This window comes from Anastrepha obliqua, chromosome 4 (assembly GCF_027943255.1).
Source record: "Anastrepha obliqua isolate idAnaObli1 chromosome 4, idAnaObli1_1.0, whole genome shotgun sequence".
In the NCBI taxonomy this organism is placed as follows: domain Eukaryota; kingdom Metazoa; phylum Arthropoda; class Insecta; order Diptera; family Tephritidae; genus Anastrepha; species Anastrepha obliqua.
The window spans coordinates 41,970,019-41,997,796 of record NC_072895.1 but is presented as its reverse complement, the minus strand read 5'-3'; the positions used below and the strand labels follow the sequence as shown (position 1 = coordinate 41,997,796).

Here is a 27,778-nt window from a genome sequence, read left to right as displayed (position 1 = left end):
ACGCGTTAATTATTGTAGAAACTTATTATGAAAATGGGCAATATTGAAGAACAAAATATCGCAAAATTCGTGAATTTTTTGGAGGAAATAATCGTACGAATGAGTTAACAGTTCAAAATTTCAAGAAACTGGTTATGTCGAGAATAGAAAAAGAAATGGCGCACCAAAACTGGGCGTTCTGTTGATAATATTGCTGCTGTTCCGCAAAGAGGTACTGAACAACCTTGAAAATCGAAATCTCGACGTTCGCAACAATTAGCCATTCATGAATCGACTGTTTGGCGGATTTTGCCGTAGACGTGCGCATAGATGTGGATATTTAAATGATTTTAAATAAAAATGGTGAAACCTGAAAGAAACTAAATTTTTACATGTTTTATTTTAAAACAACATTTAGGCGCGTCTTTTGAAAAACCCTTTACTTAATACCTGCAAATAAAAAACAAAATATGTAGACACCCTTTAAAATTTTTTAACCTATAAAAAATTCCGCAGAATATAATTTTCACTACGTAAAATTAATTTTCTCGTTTGGTCGTCCGGTTTTTGGGTTTTCGCATACTGAGTACAAAAGCGATGGGAAATTTTCAAAAAATGGCAAACGAAAATGTAAGAATGCTTCGATTTACGTATGCCTATGTTTTGAAGATTTTTGGCGTTGCTGATGAATCTAAAACTCGAATTTTTGAATTCTATTAGAACTTAAATTTAAATACAGCATTTTGGGCAAAATAACTTTTGTCTGTTTAATATGTGTCTCTAAGCGAGAAATATTTGAATGCATTATTTTTGCATATTGTACAAGGTGGTAAAATTAATCAACCAATTATTGGTTTTAAATTCATTTTTTACTAAATAAAAAAATTTAAAAAAATATTTTACGTGATAGAAATTTTAATTTTGACCTCTATGCGCTCCATTGCTTGTCTGTTTGGAAACTGCTGTGATTGACGTACGACGCCATTTGCAGAAATTTTAAATCTTCCCATAGGTAGATTAATTTTGCGCCACCTGGTACAATGAATATTTCTGTGCAATCAAACCTATTAATTCTGAACTACCTTACTAGCAGTTATTTTTTCTACCTTTTTTCAAGCCTTTGCTTCAGCATTTTACCAGTTAACGAGTATTCGTTTTTTTTTCGTTATGAAAGTAGAGAATTAATTATATTTAACAAAATGAATTTATTGCATTTCATATTTATATTTTTTTATTCCAGTTTGTGAACTACGTGATAATTGGAAAAGTAAATAAAAATTGGTAAAATAACGTTTAACGAATATTTTATTATGAATGAAAACATTACAGCATTTTTTTATTATCTCTAAATCTATAGTTTGTCTCAACTTTATTTTAAAAATTACGTATTTCAAAATTGTATTTGTTCTGAAACTAAATGAAAGCAACTTAAATTAAAATTTTAAATTTTTTTTTCTTTTTTTTTAAGAATATATGTATAATAAATAAAATTAATTATATATCTTTATTTATCTTTATTTATATAATGAATTTTATTTATTTATTAAAAAAAATTTTAAAATTTTAATTTAAACATAACAACAATAAGGGAAGAACACTTGCTTTGCCTAAAATTGCTTAGCCATTTTAGAAATGGTACAATTCTAGACACCTCGATCCGGTATTATTTACCATATTCAATACCATTCAGTCCATATAACGCGAAGTTTCAAACTTTGTACACAATCTTTGAAAAGTTTTTCAAATTTTCCACTTAAAAAGTGCTCATTAGTGTATATAAAAACGCAAGTTTCAAAAGACTGTAAAATACCATTGACTTTTGGCAGTTGTTTTTGTTGAAGAAACTAAGCTTTTTCTTCCTTATAAAAAATCGAGCATGCACTTCGGAAATTTCCAATTATTTAAGAATGCACACATGCGTACTAAATCGTATCAATACCTTCCGAAACCGATCCACAAAAAAGACATAATGGTTCAGTCTCCACCGAATCACTTATGCAATCAGAATAAATTCGAGTGAGTCATTACTTTGCAAAATCTATTAAATAAGATTTCAAAATGACTTGCAAGGCAGTCATTTTCAGTCACACTTGCGGTATGCCGAGAGTTGCGCTCAGTACCATAATCCGATTATGTTTATGTTGCAGAGAGCGCCCTTTAAATTATACATATACACATTAGTAAATACTCTCGTACATATGCACTTAGGTGTATTAAATAAGGACCAAATCGCAGACGCAGACGTTTTTAACGACAAGAGCAGCTGGCTTTTGAGCGAGCATGAGACTTTTTAGGAACAGAGCAACTACATCAACACATAAATACGTACATATGTATATACATACATACAAATATGTGAAATTGGCGAGTAAAATGTGAAAGGCAGAAACATTAAACCAACTGAGGCAACCCGGTGTGCTATACTATATATGTGTGTACATATACATACACGTGCATACATATGCGTATGTATGAACTAAGCTCTCTACCCATGACTGCAAAATGTCTCGCCGCTGTCGGCAATCAAGCAACCAACCAACCAACCAACCAGCCATTAAATATTCGCCCATTTCGACTATACCAAACAGCCAAGTAGCCCACGTTTTTTCCGGTAGATACAAGAGCGGCAGAGTTCACCCGGCCATTCAGTAGTTCGTGAGAAGCCAACGTGACTGTTTGTCGTTCAACGCAGCCAAGTAGCCAAATATTGTGCAAGGAGTGCGTGCGCTTAGCAAAAAAAAAAAAAAAATTTTTCAGGGAAAAAACTTAAGTGAAATACGAGATTTGTGAAATATTTAAAATTCATAAAGTAAAACAACACAACTCCAACTAGCAAGGTTGCACAAACTTGTGTGTGATTTTGTGAAAAAAAAACTTACGAGAAGTCAATAAACTGAAGACAGTAGAAATCGGAAAATAGAAAATATCTCTGCACACTTTTTGACTGTTTTCCTGTCGTATAGGAAACAATAATAAAAACTCAAACTCAAACTCTACTCAAAGTCCATTGTCACATCCCAAGTGTCGTGTGAAAATATAATGATTAATAGGTCTTCTTCAATTAAAAATTTGTGGTTGTTCAAAAACTCCCATCTAAATGCGTTGCTCGTTGATGGGTTTGTGAGTAAACGTGGTAAGGCGACTGCTTTAAATTTGGCTGAAAATTTGGAAGAAGCGACGAATGGCAACGGTATTAACGGCAGTAAGGGCAAAGATAGTAAAGACAGCAAAGCGTCGGCAATTAACAACAGCAAAGGCAACAACAATAATTGTAAGAACTATACCAACAACAGTTCCACCAATTTAACAGAGGCAAAGCAGCAAACGTACTACAACAAAAATGTTTGGTTGGACGATCGCTCCAAGTATGGTCATACCGGACAGGAGTTACAGGAGAAAATTGCCTCTGAGGTGAGTGTAAATGCAGTAGAGTAGGTGGGAAAAGACGGCTGCTGTGTGATTGTTGCTATCACGGAAGCACATAAATACATACATATAAACATTTTAGTTTTCGACAAACTTAAAAACCCTTCCGTGTTTCCCTACCAGCTTTGCAAGGTCTATCGATTTTCATGCGTGATATAACAGCTCAACCACCCACCCAATCAACTCGTCCACCCGTTCAACGCGCCCGAGCACACAATTATGCGAGTAATAAGCTTTTTACGCACGCAGGCATCAACATTTTTTGTTTATGATTTTTTGGGTGCTTTTAAAAAAACAAAACAAAAAAAAACTATTTACTACCTCCAACTTCTTTCGTCTTTCGCTGACTCAATGTGGCGTCTAGATGCGTTTACTATTTAGTTGAGCATAATAAGGGTTTGCATACAAAGCTCATTAGTTGGCATTCCTACGCATATTTTGTTTTTGTAAATCCGCTCAATTGCCAAGTAAAGAACTGACAAAGTGGCGCGTCTGATAATTCTGAAGACAACATGCGCAATTCTCGTATCAATCAGCTGTAGTAGGACGCCACTAGTCAGTCTAATGAATACACAGAATAAAAGAATGTCCACAGTTAAAAGGTTTAAATGGCAGTTTAATCAAATGTCAAACTAATCGGTTTAGTGGAAGGCCCTGAATGTTAGTTTACCACCTAAATTCCACCTCCTCCAAAGCATTTAAATAAGTACCAATCCATTTAGTTTGTGATACTGACATAATAGAGCTCCACGTTGGAAAATCTGGCTAAGGAGGTTCTTTCTCAAACAAGGTGACGCTTCATGCTTTTGAGTGGCGTAGGAAGTTTTCTATTTAATAACTTTCCAGATTTTCTTACAAAACACTAGAAATATACAGAAATTAATACTTTATTTTTAGTTGGTATTAAGTAACTTTTTTTTAACAAGAACCTATTGGCCTTTTGTTTATTTCTGTTAGTTTGATTATTTCTGTTAGTTTGATAAATATTGCGAAACATCATTGGTTGGCTGGTTGATTGCTTTGCTTTGCGTTTCTAAGATACATTTTCCTCTGATACTGAAAAAGTTGAAGTAAACAACAGAAATTTAAAATAAAATATAGTTGCAGTCAATTGCTGTGCACCACAACCATAAAAATATTCAAGCTTGAATCCGTCATAACTTCTTGCTCCAAAAAATTTTCTAAGCGATTTAGGTCTAGATGAAGTATTCGCAGGAGAGAAGGATATAGTTTAAGGGTTACAGGATTACAGTGCAAATCTTAAATATTTGTCAGCTTATGTAACTTTTAGAGTTCAATTTAATTCAGGTACAGGGTGGCTGATGAATTTTGCTACATTAAGAAACTCAAATAACTTTTTTTTAGTATATGGAATTCATTTATTTTTTTTTTCAAGTTGAAGGTCATTAAATTTTATTAAATGTAGCTTAACTAGTTTTAAAAATAATTGAATTTAAATGCCCCCCATGCTCGTTGACACAAGTGCGGCATCTTAGTAAAAAGTTGTTCATTGCTGCTTTGAAAGTTGCGACAGGAATAGCCGCAATTGTTGCCCGAATGGGTTGTTTTAGTTCATCCAAATTTGTTGGCTTTGTTTTATAAACTTCTTGTTTACATAAACCCCACAAGAAAAAGTCAGGTGCAGTAAGGTCAGGCGACCTGGGGGGCCAACGAAATTCGGAGTTTCTTGAAATCAGTTTATTGGAAAATTTTCGTCGCAACTCTGTCATAACAGTCTGGGCTATGTGAGACGTTGTCCCATCTTGTTGAAACCACACAGAGTTGAAAGAAATTCTCTTTCGGCGTAGTTCTGGATAGAAAAATTCTTTCAGCATTTTCAAATAACGGTCTCCAGTAACCGTAACGGTGTGACCATTTTCTTCAAAAAAATAAGGCCCGACAATACAGCGTGAAGAAACCGCACACCACACTGTCACGCGAAGAGGATGCAATTCCGTCTCGTGGAGTATCTGTGGGTTAGAAGTACTCCATATTCGACAATTTTTTTTGTTCACATTGCCCTTTAAATCGAAATGGGCCTCATCAGACATGAAAAGGCAGTTTAACATGTTTTGGTCTTCTTCCACCATTTGCAGGATCTTCTGGCAAAATTCCAAGCGTATCGGCAAGTCTGCTGCATTCAGTTTGTTAACCATTTGAATTTTGTAGGGAAATAAGTCTAAATCTTTGTTCATTATTGTTTGCAAAGACTGTCGGCTGACACCAAGTTGAGCAGATAAGCTTCTTGTTGAAACCCTTGGATTGCTTTGTATAGCTGCAGCTACAGCAGTGATCGTTTCCTCCGTCCGAACCGTTGGGTTTCGATGATAAGGCCTTCTTGCGACTGTTCCTTGCTCAGCAAAATTATTCACCAGTCTCATTATGGTCCATCTGCTCGGGGGATCGCCGCCAAACATCCGCCTGTACTCTCTCTGTACCAAAACTACGGACTCCAGTGCGTGATAGCGGCGGACTATCCAAATTCTTGTTTGCGTGTCCCAGTTATCCATTTTAATAAATTTTAAAGATCAATCTTCAAATTAAAACAAAAATGGAACAGATAACTTAAAAAGAAAAAAAATTATTTATATATATTTATTTATATATATATATTTGGAAACAAGCTCCGTCAATCCCAACTTTTTATAATGAAGTATGCAATGCTATCGGTCGCGTCGGGACTATCCAATTATTCTCCCTGACGTAATTCTTTGGGAAATGCTAGCAAAAAGTGAATTCCTTCTAAATCAACACATCACAAGAAAAAAGCTTTGTAAATTCTCCACTCATCGATTTTGGATTATGTCATACCACCATAGTCCTGAACATACCGATAAAAACTCTTGAGCGAGTTGTTGCTCGTAAGCAGTCCATTTTGAAAATGAAATGTTTTTTCTACAAATTTTACTTTTCCTCCACTTTCATTCAAAATTTCTAGAGCTAGCAACCTAGTGTCTTGCTAAGGGAGCCGATTTGTCAAGAGGGAACGAGAAAGCTGCTTACTGAGCAAACCTTTTATCATTGAATCATGCCATAAGCTATATTTCTGAGAATGAGTCTGAGTATGGCGTATGCGCCTACTCGGCGTTTTGAAGATTCATAAGTTTAAGAAGAAGCTGCCGTAATAATGGACAGACAAGTACAGTTAGTACAAACTGCCGTAATAACGGACAGACGAGCACTGTTAGAACAAGCTGCCATAATAACAGAGCAGAGGTGTACAGTTATATGCCAAAAACATAAAAATAAAGTGGAATACCCTGGCAATTTGTGGATTTTTATTCCGCCATTAAAATAATAGTTGAAGAAATTTTTTTTCTGAAGTATTACGGGTGCTATTTTAGCTGTGAAAGTTAAACAAGCTTGATTATTTAAATTCCAAATGCTGGATACGCTATTCTGCATAAGTACAGTCAAATATACATATCTGTATGGAAATGTAAAATTTTCGCTTCTACATATCTTTGGTTTCTGATGCATACTTTTTTAGATCTCTTGTTGATTAGCATACTTTAGAGAAATTCTTTGGAAATCAGTCCAAAAAAAAAAAACAAAACTATGGCCTCAACTTTTAAAATTTAGCTATATTTGTCTACCATCAGAGGCTTTTGTGCATCTCTTCTGCCAAGTGATAACTTCTGAAATCTTGAGTTCTGCTATGGAACATTCCATATACTATTTGTATCCAAATCGAATAGAGAGCTAATTGGATCATACGCGATTTTCGAGGGTTGAGCTAGTCACTAAAGCCCAACAAATCAATCTGATTTATACGTGCGCCGCGTCATTCTTCACGTGAATAAATCCGGTGTGAATAAATAAATAAAGTGGATAGCTTTAGCGAAAAGAGAATTCAAGACTAAAGTCTTTTTTTTAGAAGAAGGTGAATTGTATTACAATTCCAAGGCCAGTTGAACAGTTAAATGTTAATAATTCTTATAGCATCCAATACAAGGCTCTTCTTAAGCTTAGTAAACAAGTAGTTATTTATATGGAAGAAAATCTTCAACATTATTTGCAAAGAAAATTGTCAAAAACCAACACAAATTTTAACTATTTCAAAATTGCATTTTATTGTACTGAAATTGAATGGGCTACAAAACTGCATGCCTTAAAAATGTAGATAAATTCTTTGATTTACATGTGTTTTTTATAGTAAAAACTATTTTTTTTTAATTAGCGAAAAAGATTTATCAAGACAAACATTATGAATTTTGTTGAAAGAAAAAGTGAACGCAGACTTTTATTGCCTTATGCACATATTTACATAGTAAATATGCACATAATGAAATAAACAAATGACTGCTTGTATGGTATTATATATTTATTTTTGTTGTACGGGTATATTCAGGTATTTTTATGTTGCTGACCAAAATTGTTGATTTAATTGCGTATTTTCTTTTCTCAATGAAGTCGAAGATTTTGTGTCTTTGAGGTGACCGATCTTAATTCCAAAAAATATTTTTCTTAATATAAATATAAAAATGTTTTCATGCCTCTTCATACTTCCTTCGATGATTCTGAAACCATAAGAGAATGTAAGCTGGTCATATGGTGCGTTATGAGTTAGAATTGTATTAGAAATCTTAAGTTTTTAGTATTTGATTGCGGTTCCCATGGCTTAACTAACTTTTGACAATGTAAATTTATCGATAGAAAATCTTTCCACTTATATTTTTTGGATTTATGTGCCATAATTTCGTTGTTGTCCGCATCATGGTGAAAAGATTTTTAGAGGTGTGCTCTTTAACTGCTCTGAGCGTTATTCGGCTCAGAACGAATTTGACAGAATCAGCTGATGGACTGAAAGTCTGAGACTGTGGTGATATGGTTACATACGAAAAAAATCAACACAATGTCACTTCATTAGAATAACGACCTGATTGGACGAGTGTGTGAATGTGTATGAAAAATTCGTGCAAATTTCGGCTGGCGATAAGATTGTGTTAGTGACATACGAAAAAAAAAAATTTACACAGCCTTCGCTCATGTTGCTTCGTTGAACAATGACAGATTGGACGCGTGTGTGAATATAAATGAAATGATGGTGCAGAATTCAGCTGAGTCTCCCAAGTGACGTGGCAGTCAGAGTTCCCCTCACAATTTCTTTTTCACCATAGTTAAAGAGCAAACCTTGTAAATCTATCCTAATCCTTAGTCCCCATGACTTAACTCATTTTCGAGTTAAGAAATCAACTTCGTGAAAATAGCATCGCTAAAAGTGGTGCATTTAATTGAACTACAGATAGATATTGCATATTTTTAGGCGAACTGCTCCATATATCGGAGTGACCGAAAAATTCTACAGAATTTTTGTTAACAATTCTTAGCGAATAACAATGCCAAAGGATGGGTGTCAATAAGATTAGTGTATTTTCGCCTAAACTGCCAGCTCTATTCTATATTTATTTATTGCTCAATTACTGTGAAAGTGTCATTAGTCAAAAAAATGTCATTATTCCACAAAAACAGGCTATGGCACAAAAAAAAAAAACACAAACAAAAAAATGTTGAGAAAACCGACTTTAAAGTTTTCAGTTCACTATGCCGCCCTAAGTAAAAGTGACGACACATTTTCATTTTCAGAGCTACTGTTAATACTATAGATATCGCCAGACAGCATACTTAAAAGAATTTTTGGTTTTTGGATTGCGACACTCTTGCTACAAGTGAGCGCTATGTTGTTGATTACAATATGCTTCAGTTTATATGTAAGAAGCAAAGTATTGAGTGATTGCGCTCAAATAAAAAAAGTTGTCAAAATCAGAAAAACAAGCTATTTTTGAATAATTTTTGAATTTGCTTCACACTATAAAAAACAAAGAAAATAAATACGGAAAGAAACGTATGGAATCTGCTATTGAATAAATACATTAATTCTGCTCTGTGATACTATTAGGTTAGGTTAGGTTATGGTGGTAGTCGGTCCACACGACCAACTCACTTAGGCCTTGCACGTCCGTTGTGATAACACTTTGTGGCTCTTATGAAACGTAGAATTGATCTTAATCCCACGCCAGACAGCTCTGTAAGAGAATTAAAGAAGTATTTACCTAGACAACCTTCTCTGATTTTAGCTAAAGCTGGACAATTGCAAAGGAAGGGCTCAACTGTTTCTTAAATAGAAAATGACCGGTTAAACAAGTCTCGACCTTCGAGATATCATCTCTTGAGAAACTAAGCAATTCCTTTGTCATTTTCTTGTTTATTTGCGGCAATAGTAGCCTAGCTGTTACACATGCATCTTCATCTCTCCATGACCTATTAGCCTCTTGGATAATATTGTTTTTTAATATTATTTTACTCGTAGCCAAAGGTATTCCAATGGTACTTGTATCACTGAGCAGTTAAAGAGTAGTACCTTTTCTGGCTAGCTCATCGGCTTTACAGTTTCTCTCAATATCTCCTATATAACCCAAATAAGGCTGACCTTGAATACGGCACTAATATCATTTAGGACTGCCAGACATTCCTGTAAAACCTTCGATCTTAGTATAGCCGCATACATTGATTTGATGGCCGCCTGGCTATACGAGAATATATTTATAGTCGTTTTTGTTACGGCATGCGTATTTAGATATGTAGCCACTTCTTTTGTAGCTAGAAGTTCTAGCTTAAAAGTTCTGCCTGATAGACGGTGCAGTAGTCTGGTAATCGAACGGCTAGTTCCATTCCTAATTCCTTTCAGAAAACTCCATAGCCAACCTTATCGTCTAGCTTGAAACCATCTGTATAAAAATTTAATTCTCCCCTTCTCTATGTCCTTGGTGTCTGCTGCTCCCTTCTTGGCGATATACTCGTCTTGAAGAGCCTTTCGAAGGTAAGTCTAGGAGTAGAGCAGTCTACTATTTCTTGTTTGTGACTATTCAGAGAGTGCAAAACAGAAGCGAGGTCAAAACCACCGGTCTTTCCATAGCGCCATACTTTTGTGTCTGAGCGCCGAGGCAGCGGCCACGTGTTTCCCTACCAGATTTAGTGCAGGTAAGTCCTTAAAGCGCTAGAGATGCATAAACAAGCTGTTCTTTGGACTTTACTCATGATTTTAGCGTAACTCGCCCTTTGAGCAGATGCCCACCATACAAGTATTCCATATATTAAGATTGGCCTAACTACAGAAGTATAGAGCTAATGTGTGACACGAGGTGTTAGTGCCCATTTAATAACGACCGCTTTTTTGCAAGTATATAATGCTACTTTGGCCTTCTTTACTCTTTTCTCAATATTAGGCTTCCGCGTGAGTTTCCTGTCTGATATGAGTCTTTGGTACTTGCCATTCTCTTTCAAAGGAATCTCCACACGCTTCAAAATTAGCGGAGAGATTATAGGGAGCCTATGTTTCTTTATAAATAGAATTATTCTAGTTTCTGTGGGGTTTATAACGCGTCCCCTGCTCTCAGTCCAGCTTCTAAGTGTGGCCATGTTAGAACGCAGAATATCCTTAAGGATGTTAGGATATTTGCTTTAACGGCAATTGCTAAGTCGTCTGCGTAAGCAGTAACGTGGCAACCCCCTCTTTCCAGGGTCAGCAATTGGGAGTTCACTGCCAAAATCCAAAGAAGGGAGGAGAGGGCTCCGCCTTGCGGTGTGCCCCTGCAGACCTGTCTGCCTAATTTAGCCGTTACCTTCCTTTTGGTGAGTATAGCTTCTATCAGGGCAACAACGTGTGGTTCAACTCCAAAATCTTCTAATTAATCTATTATAGCGTTTGTATTTATATTGTTGAAGGCGCCTTCTACATATCTCTACGAAAGCAACCAATGCAAACTCTTTGTCTTATAAACTTTTTTCCACCAACCCGACGAGTAAGTGTAAAGCATGTTGCCCCGAGGATAGATATTTAAAGGCACAACGCCCCGTATATATATTCGTGATTTATATGAGAAATTACTTAGACTATTGATACCCTTCCTTTGCTAAGCGAAATGTATAATCCGAATTTATTTTTTGTCTGCAGCGGAAAACATTGATTAACTTTTTATTTATAATATTTACCGATTCAGTTTTTATCTAATCTAATGTATCACAGTAATAAAATGTTAATATATATAATATATTCAAAAACCTTGGAAATTTCCACAGGGAGGTTACTGTTTTTTGGCACATCTCATGCATTCTCAAGACACACCTGTTGTCATAAGACTAAGAAATAATAAAAAAAAATAAATAATTTTATCAATAATTTTATTACACTTATTTTTTAATAAATCAATCAACACTAGTTTACACGAATAAAGTATTTCGCAAAAAGTTTTTTTTTTTTAACTAATTATATTAGGGTTTCATTTATTTTTCGGAAAAAAGCTAAAAAAAATTTTCGTCTAAGCTTAAAAATGTCATTAGTTTTTTAATTTAACCGCCTGCAATTCAAAAAGTACGATTTCGATCCGAAATATATCAAGGCAAATAGGTGGATATTTCGTTTTTTTTTTGGCAATAACTGCAAAACGAACTAGAAAACAAAAAAGCACTTTCTCAACCAGGTACCACACTTTAGGAAATTTTTTGTTTACGAGTGTAACAGAAGGGAAACATATTGCATACGAGGGGTGCCTTTGATATGTTGGGATTAGAGAACAAAAACAAATTTTAATCATCGAAAATCACTTTATTGTTTTTCAACATATTCTCCATGAAGATCTATACACTTTTGCATGCGTTTGAACCAATTGTCGAAGCACTTTTGCCACTCTGAATGAGGTACCTCCAAAACATGCATTCTGAATGCCGCAACCGCTTCTTCAGGTGTCGAAAAACGTTGACCTCTCAGTTTGTTTTTTACGTACGGGAATAAAAAGAAGTCATTCGGTGCCAAGCCAGGACTATACGGCGGATGACCCATTAATTCGATGTTTTGGGTGCTCAAAAATGTAGTTGTTTGAGCCGATGTGTGAGAGCTCGCATTGTCCTGGTGAATAGTGATCCGTCTTTGGCGATTGGTTTTCCTAATTTCTTGGAAGACAACTGGCAAACAAATAGTTGCGTACCACTCAGAATTTACTGTTTTGCATTGTTCTAGTGGTACGGTTGCGACATGTCCAGTTTTTCCGAAAAAACAGGCGACCATTTGCTTGGAAGTGCTTCGTACGCGAACAACTTTTGTTGGATTTGGCTCATCTTGAAACACCCATACAGTCGACTGCTGTTGACTTTCGGGCTCATACGCGTAAATCCCTGACTCATCACCTGTCACGATGTCATAGACGTGTTTCGAAGCCCCGCGATCGTATTTTTTGAGCATTTCCTTCGACCAATCGACACGAGTCTTTTTTTGAGCGATTGACAAATTGTGTGGGATCCAACGCGAACAAATTTTTTTGACAGTCAAATGTTTATGCAATATTGAATGTATGCTGGTCCCACTAATGCCTAAGATTGTCTCAATCTCACGATAGGTCACATGACGATTTTGCAATATCAGTTCGCGCACAGCATCAATGGTTTTCGGAACAACAACTGATTTTGGACGACTTTCACGAAATTCGTCTTGGAGTGAACTACGACCACGATTGAATTCCCCATATCATCGATAAACACTGGTCCTTGATGGAGTTTCATCGCCAAAAACTGAATTAAGTTCATCCATGCAATGTTGCTGAGTTAATCCACGTCGAAAGTTGTAAAAAATAATCACACGAAAATGTTCACGATTTAATTCCATTTTTGGACCGAGATGAATCTTTTAAGTTACTGTAAACAACACAAATAGCACTGGTATTTCAAAACATTCTGAGTACGTAAAAGCCAAAAAATGTCAAATTTTGCGATACAGCTGTCAGTTGCCAGATTGCAACACCGAAATATAAAAGGCACCCCTCGTATAAAATTATTTATTGTGGAAATTAGTAAAGCAAAGAATTAGATTAAGATTTGTTACAATTTATGGAGGATAATTAAAACAATTTATCACAGACCAAAGTTTAAGATATTTTCGATTACGGCCGACAGAAGCCTAATTTGATATGATAAATATTTTTGAGTAATGCTGTTTTTATAGTGACCATTTTTCAAAGAGTTAAAGTCATTTTTCTCAAGGTATCACGAGGGTGACTAACAATGATTTGGCAAACGAGGATAAGAAATTATAAAAGAAATTACCCAACTATCCAGCGAAAGAAATTATTTAGTTACAATTAAAATCAATCCGTTGAGAATTTGGGTCTAAAAGAAGCACAAAATGCTATATAAATATGCGCGACCCAAATCAGAGACGCCAAAGGAACCTAAAATTTCTAACTAAAATGATTAATTTGAAATGGAGCATATTATCAGGCGTCCAGCCATTGCACATAAATTAAAGAGCAGTGGGCTACGATCCCCGTTACATAAATACAACATTAAAGAAAAAAAATAGTTTAGTTCCACGTAGATTAAGACCGTATACAGGGTGTTCCAAATGTGATTTTATTTTTTAGAAATGAAATAAATGGAATAATATTTAATTTCTTTTTTGCATAATAAATATAATAATAGTAATACCAAACAACCAGTAATGTTCGCCGCATTGTTCCTGCTATACGTAGGCGAGTCTTGATGTTTTTGCTGAAATGAAGGGACCTATAATTTATGCCGCCTCCAAATCAAAGATGCTTTTTTATGGGGAGTTTTTTTTCGTGGCAGAAATGCACTCAGAGGTTTGCCATTGCTTGTCTAGGGGCGATCGCTATTCGAAAAAACTTTTTCTATCATTTTGGTGTTTCATGACACTATCGGATACTACCGAATGGTAATTACTCACCAACTCATTCGCTTACGATGGCAGCATATGCCCTATGATCAGAAAGTACTACTCTGGTAGGCTGACGAAGGGATGACCTTCAGCTCCTTTGTCGCATTCTCTTTGATCTACTCTATCGACTGAAATCTCCTTCCACGAAGTGGTAAATTCAACTTGAGAAACAAAAAGAAGTCGCACGGGGCCATATCAGGTGAATACGATGCTTAAACGATGGTATTTACTTGGTGTTTTGTCAAATAATTCAACACAATTTGGGCGCGGTGTGATGGCGCATTATCATCATGAAAAATTCAAGAATTGTTTGCCCACATCTCTCAAACGCTTCAAAACGGATAAATAATATTCTTTATTGACTGTCTGGCCCGATGAAGGGTACTCATGATGCACTACCCCTTCGGTTCGTTTAAATTAAACATTACCGATACTTTCTGATCATAGGGTACAGCGTGTCGCAAAATCAATCATCCAATTTTGTTTTTGAATATCTTTTTTACTAAATAAAAAATATATTTTGAGTGATGCAAATCTTTATTTTGACATTTATGCGTTCCATTGCTTGTCTGTTTGTACTTATACTGCAGTTGTCTACTTCGCAAGAGGTCAACTACGATTGACGTATGACGCCATTTGCTAAAATTATAAATCATTCGATAGGGTGATTAATTTTGCGCCAAAAACGCTAACACAAATATAAAAATTTTTCAATCGCGTAAATGATAGTCATAAGACAAACCGATTCATTAACGCTTTTGAGCTAATATACATAGTTTTAAAAATATATACAGGGTGGTCCATGTAGTGGAGTAGTAGAAAACTGAAGAAAAACAAATATTTCTTTGTATATTATTGGTTTATTCGAAAAAGCAAACACTCCCATTATTTATGAAATACGGCTCCATTCGTGTGGCTGCCTCACCTAACTTTCCAATAGCGCATCCTCTTAATCGAGTTTAATAAGACTTTGGTGACGGTTTCTGGACCTATTTCGCGAATGGCCTGCTCAATATTCGCCTTAAGATTCACACAGTTTGCCTAAAACTAAAACTTTTAGGGGGGGTACGTATAGTTTCTTGTGTGACTGTATATAAGTATTTTACATGTTTTTTAATATAAAAAAGCATAACAGCACTTCAGTATGCAAATGTACGTAAATGTATTTTATTACGTTCATAAAAAGAGAACACAAAACAAAATTTTAACATTTCGTTACACGCATACATACATGCATACATGCATATGAATGCAAAACTATTTTATAGCAGTTTTTAATGTCTTTTTCGCTCCTCTTCACTTCTTCGTTTACTTTCTTAGCTTTGTGCGGGTTTCTTTTATTTATTTATTTATCGTTAAAACTTTTATGAGTATATGTAAATATATATTATACATATGTACATGTGTGTATGTGTATAAGTATATGTATGCACAGAAAAGTAGGAATAAAACAAACATACACATATTTGACTATTTACTAAATAACCACAAAAATCCAAATGAGTTAAGTGGAGCTACATACATACGTATGTGTGTATGTATGGTATGCACGTTAAGGTAGAGGAAGGTAAATTTTTTTTTTATATTTTTTGTGTGCTGGCATATCAGTGCAATGAGTTTTAATAAAAATCACAAAATATTTCTTTACAAGGACAACGCTTTGAGGTGCCGCAGCATAATTCAATTTGCGAAAATAAACGAAATTTTACACAGCTATTAATGCATAAATTTCATATATCAAAGATTTAAAGTTTTGTGCTTATAACTTGTTTTTAATAATAATGTTTAATGTTTTAAATAAAAATAATAATAATTCCAATAAGAGACAATGTCATGTGATGCCACCAAATACAAAGTGGCGCAAAATGAATCAACCTATCGGAAGATTTATAATTTTTGCAAATTGCGTCGTACGTCAATCATAGTTGACACTTGTGAACCGTACAGCTGCAGTATACAAACAGCCAACCAAGGGGCACGTAAAGGCCAAAGTAATTAAAACTTTCCATCATTCGAAATAATTTTTTTTTTTTTAGTTAAAAAGGTATTCAAAAACAGATTAGAGGATTCATTTTGCGCCACCTTGTATAAATATATGTATATACGTAATTTTTCGAAGTGAAATTTGAAAGTTTTTCTTGAACGTTTTTTGTAAATTAATGGTATCAGTGGTCACAACTCGATGAAACCAATAATATTTTGCACTCTTATTTCCAAGACTGAAAGCAAACCTTCTGCCAAAAGCGATTTAAAAAAAAAAATGTTCACTCCATCCTAATGCTAATACAGTAACTCAAATATGTGTCCATACAGTTGAGTAGCTGAGTAACTTCATCAGTATTAACAGAAGTGAAATAAATTTCATGTTAATAAAAATCCGTTAAGTTCGTTCAGCAATATTCCCATGAAAATACTTAACATTTTCTTAATACATATTATATTTATAAATATTTCGCAATATTCTAATGAGTAGCGTTATGTGGTGAAATTCACGATATTTGACAAAAAGATCATGAGTAAGCAGTTTTAGTCAAGGATGAAAGATTTACCAGGTTTGCTCTTTAACTACATATAGTGAAAAAGAAACTTGTGAGGGGAGCTTCGGCTACCTCGTCACTTAGAAGATCATTTCACATACATTTACACACTCGTCCAATCAGTCGTTTTTTAGATGGCAACGAAGTGTCATTGGTTGATTTCACTAACACAATCTCATTTTTTTTGTAAACACATCACGTCAACCCATCAAATTCACTCAGAGCCTGATAGCAGTCTGCTAAAGGGCACACTTTTAAAAAATCTTTTCACCATGAGTTTTAGTGATGTATTTGTTGTATTTATTTTTTCTATCAGCTCAACAATGAGTTTCCAAAGGTGATGCTTTCCATTTCAATTCAACCGGGCTATTCGGGTCATGTTCTTTGATTTCGCTGTAACTTAAATATGTTGCTCTCTGGTCAAAATAATGAGACACGTATTTTTTTGTTCGCCCGAAAAAATTTTTTTTCAAGAGTTATCGGCAATTTTGTTTTTCGGCTCAAAATCGATTTTTTTTAATTATATAAGAAAAAAATTTTTTTAAATGCCCATAACTTAGTCAAAAATTAACCGATTTTAATAATTCTGGGTTCAAAATGATCATAATTACTTATACGAGCGACTTCATGTAGAAATAATTGCAAAAAAGTAGTTGAAAATTTTTTGCTTAGCAAAAAAGAAAAAAAAATGAAATTTTTTCGAAATTCAATATTTCAAAAAGTGTATTTTTGTTTTTTTTATAACTTTCTCCAAATCAAAAGGACATCTTAAACTTTAATTGAGCTGAATGCTCAGTAGCTAAAATGAGTTGTTTTCGAGTAATGAATTTTTGAGTAAAAAACCTGTTTCGCACTCTTTGTTTTTTGCAAAATAAAACATTTTCAACTACATTTTTGCAATTGTTTCTGCATGAAGTCGCTCGTGTAAGTAATTACAATTATTTTGAACCCAGAATCATTCAAATCGGCTTATTTTTAACTAAGTTATGAGTAATTAAAAAAAATCTTCTTATATAGATTCTTTCCATTTCAATTCAAAAGGGCTATTCGGGACATGTTCTTAGATTTCGATGTAACTCAAATATGTTGCTCTCTGGTCAAAATAATGAGACACGTATTTTTTTGTTCACCCGAAAAAATTTTTTTTCAAGCTTTATCGGCAATTTTGTTTTTCGGCTCAAAATCGATTTTTTTTAAATAATATAAGAAAAAAATTTTTTTAAATGCTCATAACTTAGTCAAAACTGAACCGATTTTAATAATTTTGGGTTCAAAATGATTGTCATTACTTACACAAGCGATTTCATGTAGAAATAGTTGCAAAAAAGTAGTTGAAAATTTTTTATTTTGCAAAAAACAAAAAGTGCGAAACAGGGTTGTACTCAAAAATTCATTACTCAAAAACAACGCATTTTAGCTACTACGCATTCAGCTCAATTAAAGTTTGAGATGTCCTTTTGATTTGGAAAAAGTTATAAAAAAAACAAAAATACATTTTTTGAAATATTGAATTTCGAAAAAATTTCAATTTTTTTTCTTTTTTGCTAAATAAAAAATTTTCAACTACTTTTTTGCAATTGTTTCTACATGAAGTCGCTCGTGTAAGTAATTACGATTATTTTGAACCCAAAATTATTAAAATCGGTTCATTTTTGCCTAAGTTATGGGCATTTAAAAAAAATTTTTTCTTACATAATTAAAAAAAATCGAGTTTGAGCCGAAAACCAAAATTGCCGATAACTCTTGAGAAAAAATTTTTTCGGGCGAACAAAAAAATACGTGTCTCATTATTTTGACCAGAGAGCAACATATTTGAGTTACATCGAAATCGAAGAACATGACCCGAATAGCCCGGTTGAATTGAAATGGAAAGCATCAGGTAATAGTTTTGACAATTTATTTGTTTCTTATTTAATTTTAATATTTTTTTTTAATGAAAATATGGCTCATTATCTTACGGCGGCCGCCGTACTCGAATGGTTTGGTGCGTGACTACCATTCGGAATTCACAGAGAGAACGTCGGTTCGAATCTCGGTGAAACACCAGAATTAAGAAAAACATTTTTCTAATAGCGGTCGCCCCTCGGCAGGCAATGGCAAGCCTCCGAGTGTATTTCTGCCATGAAAAAGCTCCTCATAAAAATATCTGCCGTTCGGAGTAGGCTTGAAACTGTAGGTCCCTCGATTTGTGGAACAACATCAAGACGCACACCACAAATAGGAGGAGGAGCTCGGCCAAACACCCACGCGCCAATTATATTATATGTAATTATATATATGCATACGTGCTCCATTGCTTGTCTGTTTGTATGCTGCAGCTGTCTAGCTCGCAAGTCTCAAATATGATTGCCGCAGGACGATATTTGCAAATATTATAAATCTTTTCATAATTGATTAATTTTGCGCCACCTGTTATATCAGGCCAAGGACAGTCACTCCAGAAGCATGCTAATACTGTACGCTTGCTTCATCAGGTAAGCGAGCATTTCAAGCGGATGAAGACGGTCAGTAAAAAACTATCTCGAACATACATACATACGTACATAGATACTTATGCTCGGAGTGTCGGCATCAGCAGCTCTGCTGTGTACACAGTGATTATTTGTTTTGTCTATACAAAGCTTTCCAGTAAATAACCTTTCTTCAAACTTATGCAGTGCACATCAAAAACAAAGAAAATTGATAGAAGAAAACTATTTTGTAAAAGCAATACATACCAAGCTAAATCTATACATATTTACTTACATGTGTTCACATCTATGAATGTTTAAATGAAAGAGTAGCGTTAGGTAAAAACGATGAGGTTGAATGTGTGGGGCCATTGTCGAGACTGAAATGTTGCGGCTGAAAATGACAGGCGATAAGTAAAAAAGAGCTCAAAAATTGTCTCAGATAAACAAACCTATGCATGTGTGTTTATATGTATGACATACATATCCACTTGCATATGTTCGAACAAATTTATTTTCCACTCTCCTGCAAAGTATTTGCTTGCATTTTTATTTTATTTATTTGTTTTCGTTTGGCTTTTGAGTGCATTTAAGCAGCTGTCAAAACACAATTCTATGGAATTGGAAAAGCACTAGCTCCCAAAATTTTTACATTTCCAAAGTTTTCGAATGCGTCTTTCATTTTCGATGACGTACACTTCTAATTTGGTCTGACGCATTCATTCCTCTAATTTGTATGTCGGTATGTTTGTATGCAAACATGCAGCTATTTCGAGGTTGCTTCGTAATGTAGTAGTATAAACAATAAAAAACTGCGAAATAAAAGTAAAAGCTATCAGAAAATTAGTCAAGTGACTACGCACGTTTTTCCTACGTGTTGGTGGAACGTGCCTAATCTTATAGAACTAATGCTAACATTTTTCTAAAAAACAAAACGCATAATTTATTGAACGTACATACACATATGATTGTTGATTTATACAGATGCATGAAAATCAGTTCTCTATTCTGAGATATTTATAGAGTTTATATCTACACCAGTGTTCGCAATAACAGCATCGCGACATATTACAAAGTTTTGACTACTTATTTTTCTTTTACCAAATTTTTTTTATTTTCTTATAAAAATATAGCTTATAAATCAGTAAAAAACATACAACTCAAAATTTCAGGCTTTGTATAAAATTTAAAAAAATTCAACATATTTTAAACAAAACTAGGAATTTTTTAGTATGAATGAAAAAATGCTGGGTATGTAATTTTGTAGCTTATTTAATATTGTTCAAGCTTAAAGTAATTTAAAGTACAACCTGATTTTTGATCATTTTTTTATTGACAGTATTATGCATTTTCTTCCATATGACGAATGCAAGACATTTTGTTTAGACTTTCCAAATTTGGGGGGCTCGAAAATGACTGGAAGCTAGGGCGGGTCGATTTAAAAATCGCTCATTGCTCGTGAAAATCGTATTGTAGGGATCAAAATAAGAAACTTTGCCGAAGAAACCATACCTCTAAAACGAATTCTGATGTCCCCCAATTTAAAAATATCACCATTTTTGGCCTTTACATGAAAAAATCAGCTAAATGGCTATGTTTTTCTTTATTTTTATTTATTTATAATAATATTTATTATTTATATATATAATAAAGTCTTCAAAAATGGTGGAAAAACTTCCTTTTTAGGAGTTCATGGCGGCTTAAAGCCCAAAAAAACAACAAATCCTGTGGTTTTGACGAGATCCCAGCAGAGCTCTTTAAACACATGAGTAATAATAATCTCCTTACCATATATCAGTTGGTTTGGAATGGTCTGGAATGAAGAACGCATGCCAAAGACGTGGGAAATTATAATAATTTACCCGCTACATAAAAAAGGAGGCATGCTGATCTGTGAAAATCACCGGCCCATAACTCTTTTGAACAGCATCTACAAAATATTTTCAAATATTCTAAGCGTTAGCCTTGAAACGCATGCTAAACGCATCATTGGTAGCTACCAGGCTAGTTTTCAAGACGGAAGATCAACGATTGACCAAATTTTCGTACTAACACAGATTTCAGAAAAGTCTCGCGAATACGGCATGCCGATGTATCATCTTTTCATAAGCTTCAAAGCAGCTTACAACAGCATAATTATCATAGGAACCAGCTCTTCTTAGCGATGGCAGAATTTGTACAAAATTAATCCGTTTAACACCTTCGACAATGCAGAATGTAAGGAACGTAGTAAGAGTTCAGACAATTCGTCGCGAGAACTTACCACCTTGAACGGCTTTCAGCAAGGGGATGAGATCGCATGTCTCCTCTTTAATATTGCCCTTGAAACGGTTATCAGGGACTCTGTCGTAAACACAAAATGAACTATTTTGTTTAAATCAGTTCAATTGCTGGCTTACGTGGACGACATAGCCACAATCGCATCCTCGCTGTCGAGTTTAAAAGAAGCTTTCGCAAGTATTGAGAGAGCAGCAATATGTATGGGTTTAGAAATCAACAAAGTCAAAACTAAAACGCTAGTTTCAACAACATCGGACTCTACACAATGTGGATCAAATACTAAAAATCGGGGATTATGGTTTCGAAGTAGTGAATGAATTTAAATACTTTGAAGTAATTGTTAATCATGACAACAGAATTTCTGCAGAAATCGGCCACAGAATCCTTATGACCAACCGCTGCTACTTTTCGCTATGCCAATACCTAAAGAGTCACCTCCTAGACAGAAAAACAAAGATTTCACTGTATCGCTCAATTATAATTTCCATCTCGCTATACGGTAGTGAAACGTGGACACTGAGAGAAGCAGATAAACAGAAGCTGCATATTTTCGAGAGGAGAGTTCTGCGAAAAATTTTTTGGTGCGATATACGATAAAGGCGAGTGGCGGAAACGCTACAATCATGAACTCGAAAAACTATATGCGCACCCATCTGTGATAAGCACAATCATGATCAACAGATTGAGATGGGCAGGTCACATATTGCGCGCTAAGATGGATTACCTATCTCAAAAAATACTCTTCGGTAAATGCCACAGGCAGAGAAGAAGGGGCCGCCCGCCGCTTAGATGGATTAACGGTATAGAAGAAGATGCAGGCTTATTGGGATTTCGGGCATGGAGGACACAGGCAAGAAACCGAGACAATTGGAGGCATATGCTACAGCAGGCGAAGACCCGACCAGGGTTCTTCAGCCAACAATGATGATGATGATGTTATGATCTAATAGACTTTTCACGAGACGTGGGCTTATGAGTACGACATGCAATTCAGGCATCAGGCGAGTAAGCGCCGAATCAACCAATCAATACCAATACAACCACGTCGTTTTCAGTGAAAAAAGAAAGCGATGCTTACGGTTTATATGAATTACAACGGTATTGCCACGAATTTTTGCCAGAAGATCAAACAGTTAATAAGAACTACTATTTGGGTGTTGTGAGACGTCTCGTCGTTTACGCAAAGCAATTCGCGAAAGGAGAAAGAATTTGTGGGAAAACAACTCTTGGATTTTGCACATCTGCCATCATTATCTGTGAATTTTTTGCCCAAAAACGAAACGAGTACCATCAACAGCCATCGAATTCACATATTAGGGCTTCCTGCGATTTTTTTCCGAATCAAAAAACCACTGGAGGACTTCGTTTTAACAGCCGAAAGGAAGTGATGGAAAAATCAAAGACGACTCTGGTGGCCATACCGAGTCCTAGAAATGTTTCGAGAGCTGGATCAAACGCTGATATAAGTGCGTTACCGTTGATACGGATTACTTTGAAGGCAATAATATCGCTCTTGAGACATAAAGTTGTATTTTGAATTTTCTGAATATATTTCGGGAACTTTTTGATCAAAGTGGCATGCATATTGATTTTAATTTTCACGGTGGAAAATGTTTAGCTTGTAAATGTGTTTGTGCGCAGTAAATAAAAACAGTTGAATAGCGTTGATTTGACTATCGAATATAGCGAATATTGCAAAAAGATGAAGCGACTTAATTATGTGAGCACAAGTGTATGCACATTTATTACAATTTATTTTTTGCTTTATATCCATAGGTTATAATATGCGGCTAAACAGTTAATAATTACCAAGTTTCCTCTGTATGCAAACACATGTGTGTACATATGTATTCGCATATCTATATAATTAATTGTTTATTTAATGCATCACACCTGTTGAATTTGGTGTGTAATTTGATTTTGCTGATTGGCTTGCAGGAGTGTTTGCATATACGGCATCGTTTAATATACTAAATATCTATCTATCTTTTGGCGTGAACAAACTTAATTATAGTGATATGATAATAATGATAGTACAGTTCAGAGAAATATGAAAGTGGGTAGAAGAGAGTAACGCATCAACTTAGGGCGCGTGCTTTCTTTGATTACGACTCGTATGAAAAAAATTTGCAAAAACTGATTTTTAAATCACTTTTAACCTTGGCTGTGGTCTCCAGTTTTTCGATTGGGTTTTCCAATACATTTTCAAAGTTGCTTGCTTCTTTTCGTTCTACTTCACCCGCTGGTACATTGATATCTGCCGTTATATAGGAGAGCTGGTTTAGAGTTACGCCCGAGTTACAGGCGGTAGGGACTACTTTTTGTTAGAGGAAACACATACAGTTTTGGCAAAAACGAAAACACCCTCTTACAGGATTTGTAATAATGCCAAATAATTCAATAAAAATCACGTGGAACATTGCATATTTTTGTACAAAATTTTTCTTATTAATTCGTTATTACCAAAAATTATTCAAAACTTTCAATATAAAAAACTTAAGTAGAAAATATCCATAGTACTCAAAAATTAAATGATCACAGCGAAACCAGTAATAATAATCAGTTATTTACGTTATTGTGTAGTAGGTAGATAATACTAAACCAATTATTTTTGATGACTTCAGCACATCTCTTTGGCATAGAAGATAGTTAAGTTAAGTTAAGTTAAGTTAAGTTTCGTTAATTTAAGTTAAGCTAAGTTAAGTTAAGTTAAGTTAATATAAACTTTCGGCGATATACCTGGCTTCTTTTACAGGCTGAAACAGATCTTCCTTTGTTGTAAATGTAAACAAAATGCCAAATAAGAAGAATGTAGTACAAAAATATGCAATATTTGAATATGTTTACAATGTTTTGTGTGGTACATTTTTTTTAATATTGTTAATTTTTTATGCACATCCTTTTAAATATTTTAAAAAATGTATAAAAAATCAGAAAGTTCAACAAATTTTCATCTAAACTGTGAACTTTTTTGTCTGAGTTTTAGAAAAAATTCTTAATGCAGGTTATAAAAACGGAGTTGAATCCTTTAAGTTATTTTTTTACAAACGGTCTTGTGCAGTTTCTGCCACAAAAAATAATTTTTTTTTATTTCATAAAGGTTAAAAAGAATTACAAAAAAAATTATTCAAAATCCAAGCTCTTTTTTAGCCGCTTAAAACATGCACTTATTTTACTAAAATTTCATAAGTCAGTAACATGATTTACGTGACTTACTTACCCGAAAAGTTTCAGAAAATTCCGATCGAAAAGTTAAAAATTCAGATGAAAATAAAAAAATTTAACTCGAAAAAATGTAAATATTGATTGGGGGAAAATAAATCTATTAGGTTTGCGTAAAAGTTTTGCACAAATGTTTTAAAACTGGCTAGCATTTTCGCCTTTATCAAAGAAAAACTGTAACATGAAATAAATAAATAAATCTTTGTTCACCTCCCTTGTTAGCACCTTGTAACTCACAACTGAATGGAAAAAACAAGAAACAGCAAAGGAATTTTTTTAGTGTAAAATGTCCCCTTGACAACCAACACAAATTTTAAATTGTTTGATCGATACTTTACCAGATATCGATGACTACGGCCACATTCTAAGAAAATAATGGATTTCTTTTTTTCCACATTAATATAAAATAAATCTTCAGTCACTCAGTTATGCACATATATTACTTCATAAAAGCACGTAATATTTTTAAACCAATACAAAATTTTTTTTAAAGAGTAGTAACACCACCTTCTACTAAATGTGGCTTAGGTTAGGTTAGTCTGGTTGGCAATAAGCCACGCATAGACCTGATATCAGATGGGGACCGACCTCTATGAATACTGAAAGTAGACATCATGTATGAAGCCAGCGCTTTTGGCGAATCTAAGCAGAGCTGGGAGATCCGCTTTTGAGACGTCACATTTTTCATAATGCCAGACAAACGCACGGGAGGTGTTCTAAAATTTCCTCCATATCCTCTCTGCATTTCCTATATTTGTCCGTGTTAGCAATCCCTATCTTGTAAGCATGTGCAACCAATACATATATTATGACCTGTTAGCATACCTATGATAGTTCTGCATTCCTTTCGCGAGAGCGTAAGTACGAATTGAGTCAGTTTTTTGTCGTTACTTCTACACATGACTTTTGCTGTTTTGAATATGGTCAGATTAGTCCACCTAGCTTCCACTAGTTTTTTCATGTAGTCGTCCATTTCATTGTATATTGTATTCAGCGGTTTTGGTATGTCGGTCTCTTGTTCAAAAGGTAGTCTAACAGCACTTTTTGCCATCTCAACTACTATTTTCCCTATAATGCCTTTGTAACCAGGAACCCAATAGATATGCAGCCTATTGTTTCCGGCTAGCCTTTCTCTGGCCTCCCTGTTTCGTTGAACATTTTTGGACTTAATACAATATGAGCTTATTGCTTTTATTGCTGCTTGACTGTTTACGTATATATTAATTGTTGAGTTCTTTCTTGTTCTAGTGTAGGCTAGCTCCGCGGCTTTCCCCACAGGAAAAACTTCCGTTTGGAAAATACTACTGTGGTCTGGCAGCTTGATAGGCTGCCTTATCTCTAATTTTGAGTAGTAAATGCCCCCTCCGTCTAAAGTTTTAGAGCCGTCTGTATAGCTGTTGTGCCATCCCTCCTCTTCAATTGTAGTACGAAACCTTCTCTCCCAATTAGAGTACGGAGTCATGTAGTCTGTGCAACCTGAGCTCCAATGTGGCTTAACAATTGTCAAATTTCTGATTTGATTTCGTCCCGTTTTTTCATGTAGACACTCTGCTCTGTTAACATTAGAAATTACGCATTCAAATGAAAATTAAGTTGTCAAACTACGAAATGACAGCTGGCAAGAAATCCGGTAAGACAGATATGTTTTTTAAAGTGAAATTCGCGGCCTCTACCTAACATTTCTGTTTTAACATATCTTTTTTAACATAATCTATAGAAGGTGTAGTTGTGGTTTAAAGGTTATATTAGAATAAAGTTAGTCATTTTCTGAGGAAAATTTTAATTATTAGTTGCCGCACTAAAGTTTTGCTGTTTTTGACTTAATTGAGCTACAAAAATTCCAACTGTTTTACATTCCCAATGGCAAAACGTTTTATATTTTAGTTGCCTGGCTTACTTATAATCGTTTATACATGTAGGTACGTATATACATACATACATACATACATACATACATATATATATATATATGCATACACACTTACATTTATGTGAGGCTTTAAAAAATTGCATTTTTGCACGCTTTTAAATTTGTTCAATGAACTCGGGCTCGCAGTGAATATTTGCATTTGGAAACGTTCAAATTTCAATTAGACATCTCTCGAATACACTATTTATTACACAATTCAAAGTTATTTAATTCATATAATTTTTGTTTCACTTGTTTTGGTGGTGGTAGCGAATTGTGGTATGTCGTTTTTGGGAAATTTTCCATTGCATTATTTTCCATTAAGTGCTAATTTTATTTTTAAATATTATAAACACTTCTAATAAGTACTAATCAGAATTACAAAAAACAAAAAAACTTAACCCCTGAGTAATTTCTGAGTTTCACAACTATGTTTTTTGGTGGTGTTGAAATTGAATTTTAATTTACATTCAATCAAAATGGCGTGATAACTAAAAAACCTTCACTAAATAGTGATCGCATTGATACCCAGTTGAATGATCAATGTCACAACATGACATGAAAAAAATGGAAAAAGTTGTTGCTAACAATGGTTACGAGAGGGTCTTTTCTTGTAAAAAAAAAAAACCTTTCGTAGGCGGTACAAAAATTGTATGTCACTTCATTTAGAGCGCAACATCAAAACGCACATCACAAATTTAGTAAAAAACGCGGTCAAACGCTTAACAAAGGACGTACAAGGTGGCGCAAAATGTACAAGGTGGCGGCAGATGTATAATTTTTTGCAAATGGTACACAATCATATTTGACACTTGACAGATAAGCAATGAATCGCGTAAAGGTCAAAATAAATATTTATATTACATTATTAAAAATAGTTTTTTTTTAGACAAAAATTTATTCAAAAACAAAATTGTATGATTTATTTTGTGCCATTTTGTATATAGTTCTGAATGGAACACGAGGCGTGAGTATCAAATAGAAACTGACGCTGCTGTATATAAATTATGTATGCGCCAAGCGCTAGGCACGGCCAGCTGTTTGGCGTGAAACCTGAAACAGCTCTTTTGAATGCAGTAACTCTCGCTTCAGTAAACAAATCAGTACCTACAACCCATAGCCATCATTCGCACAGAGAGATGATGTTTTTTGTTTTTTTGATTCGCAAGAAAAATGTTTAATGAAAATAAAATATCAACGAGTTGTGGTTAAATTTTAAAACATTGCGTGCCACGGCACGTTCTTGTAC

At 34.5% G+C, this 27,778-nt stretch overlaps 1 protein-coding gene across 3 annotated transcripts in view; it reads left to right on the top strand.

Annotated features, from left to right (window-relative positions):
- The first annotated feature begins 2,594 nt into the window (after positions 1-2,594).
- The window catches only part of LOC129243828 (glutaminase liver isoform, mitochondrial), an 85,606-nt gene continuing 60,422 nt past the window's right edge, over positions 2,595-27,778 (top strand). The window contains exon 1 of one of the 3 annotated variants that reach the window (XM_054881166.1): positions 2,595-3,390. In XM_054881166.1, coding sequence (XP_054737141.1) covers positions 3,019-3,390 — 372 coding nt within the window. In that variant the 5' untranslated portion in view covers positions 2,595-3,018. The remainder of the gene's footprint in view (positions 3,391-27,778) is intronic. The other 2 variants (XM_054881164.1, XM_054881165.1) reach the window with 2 other exon arrangements.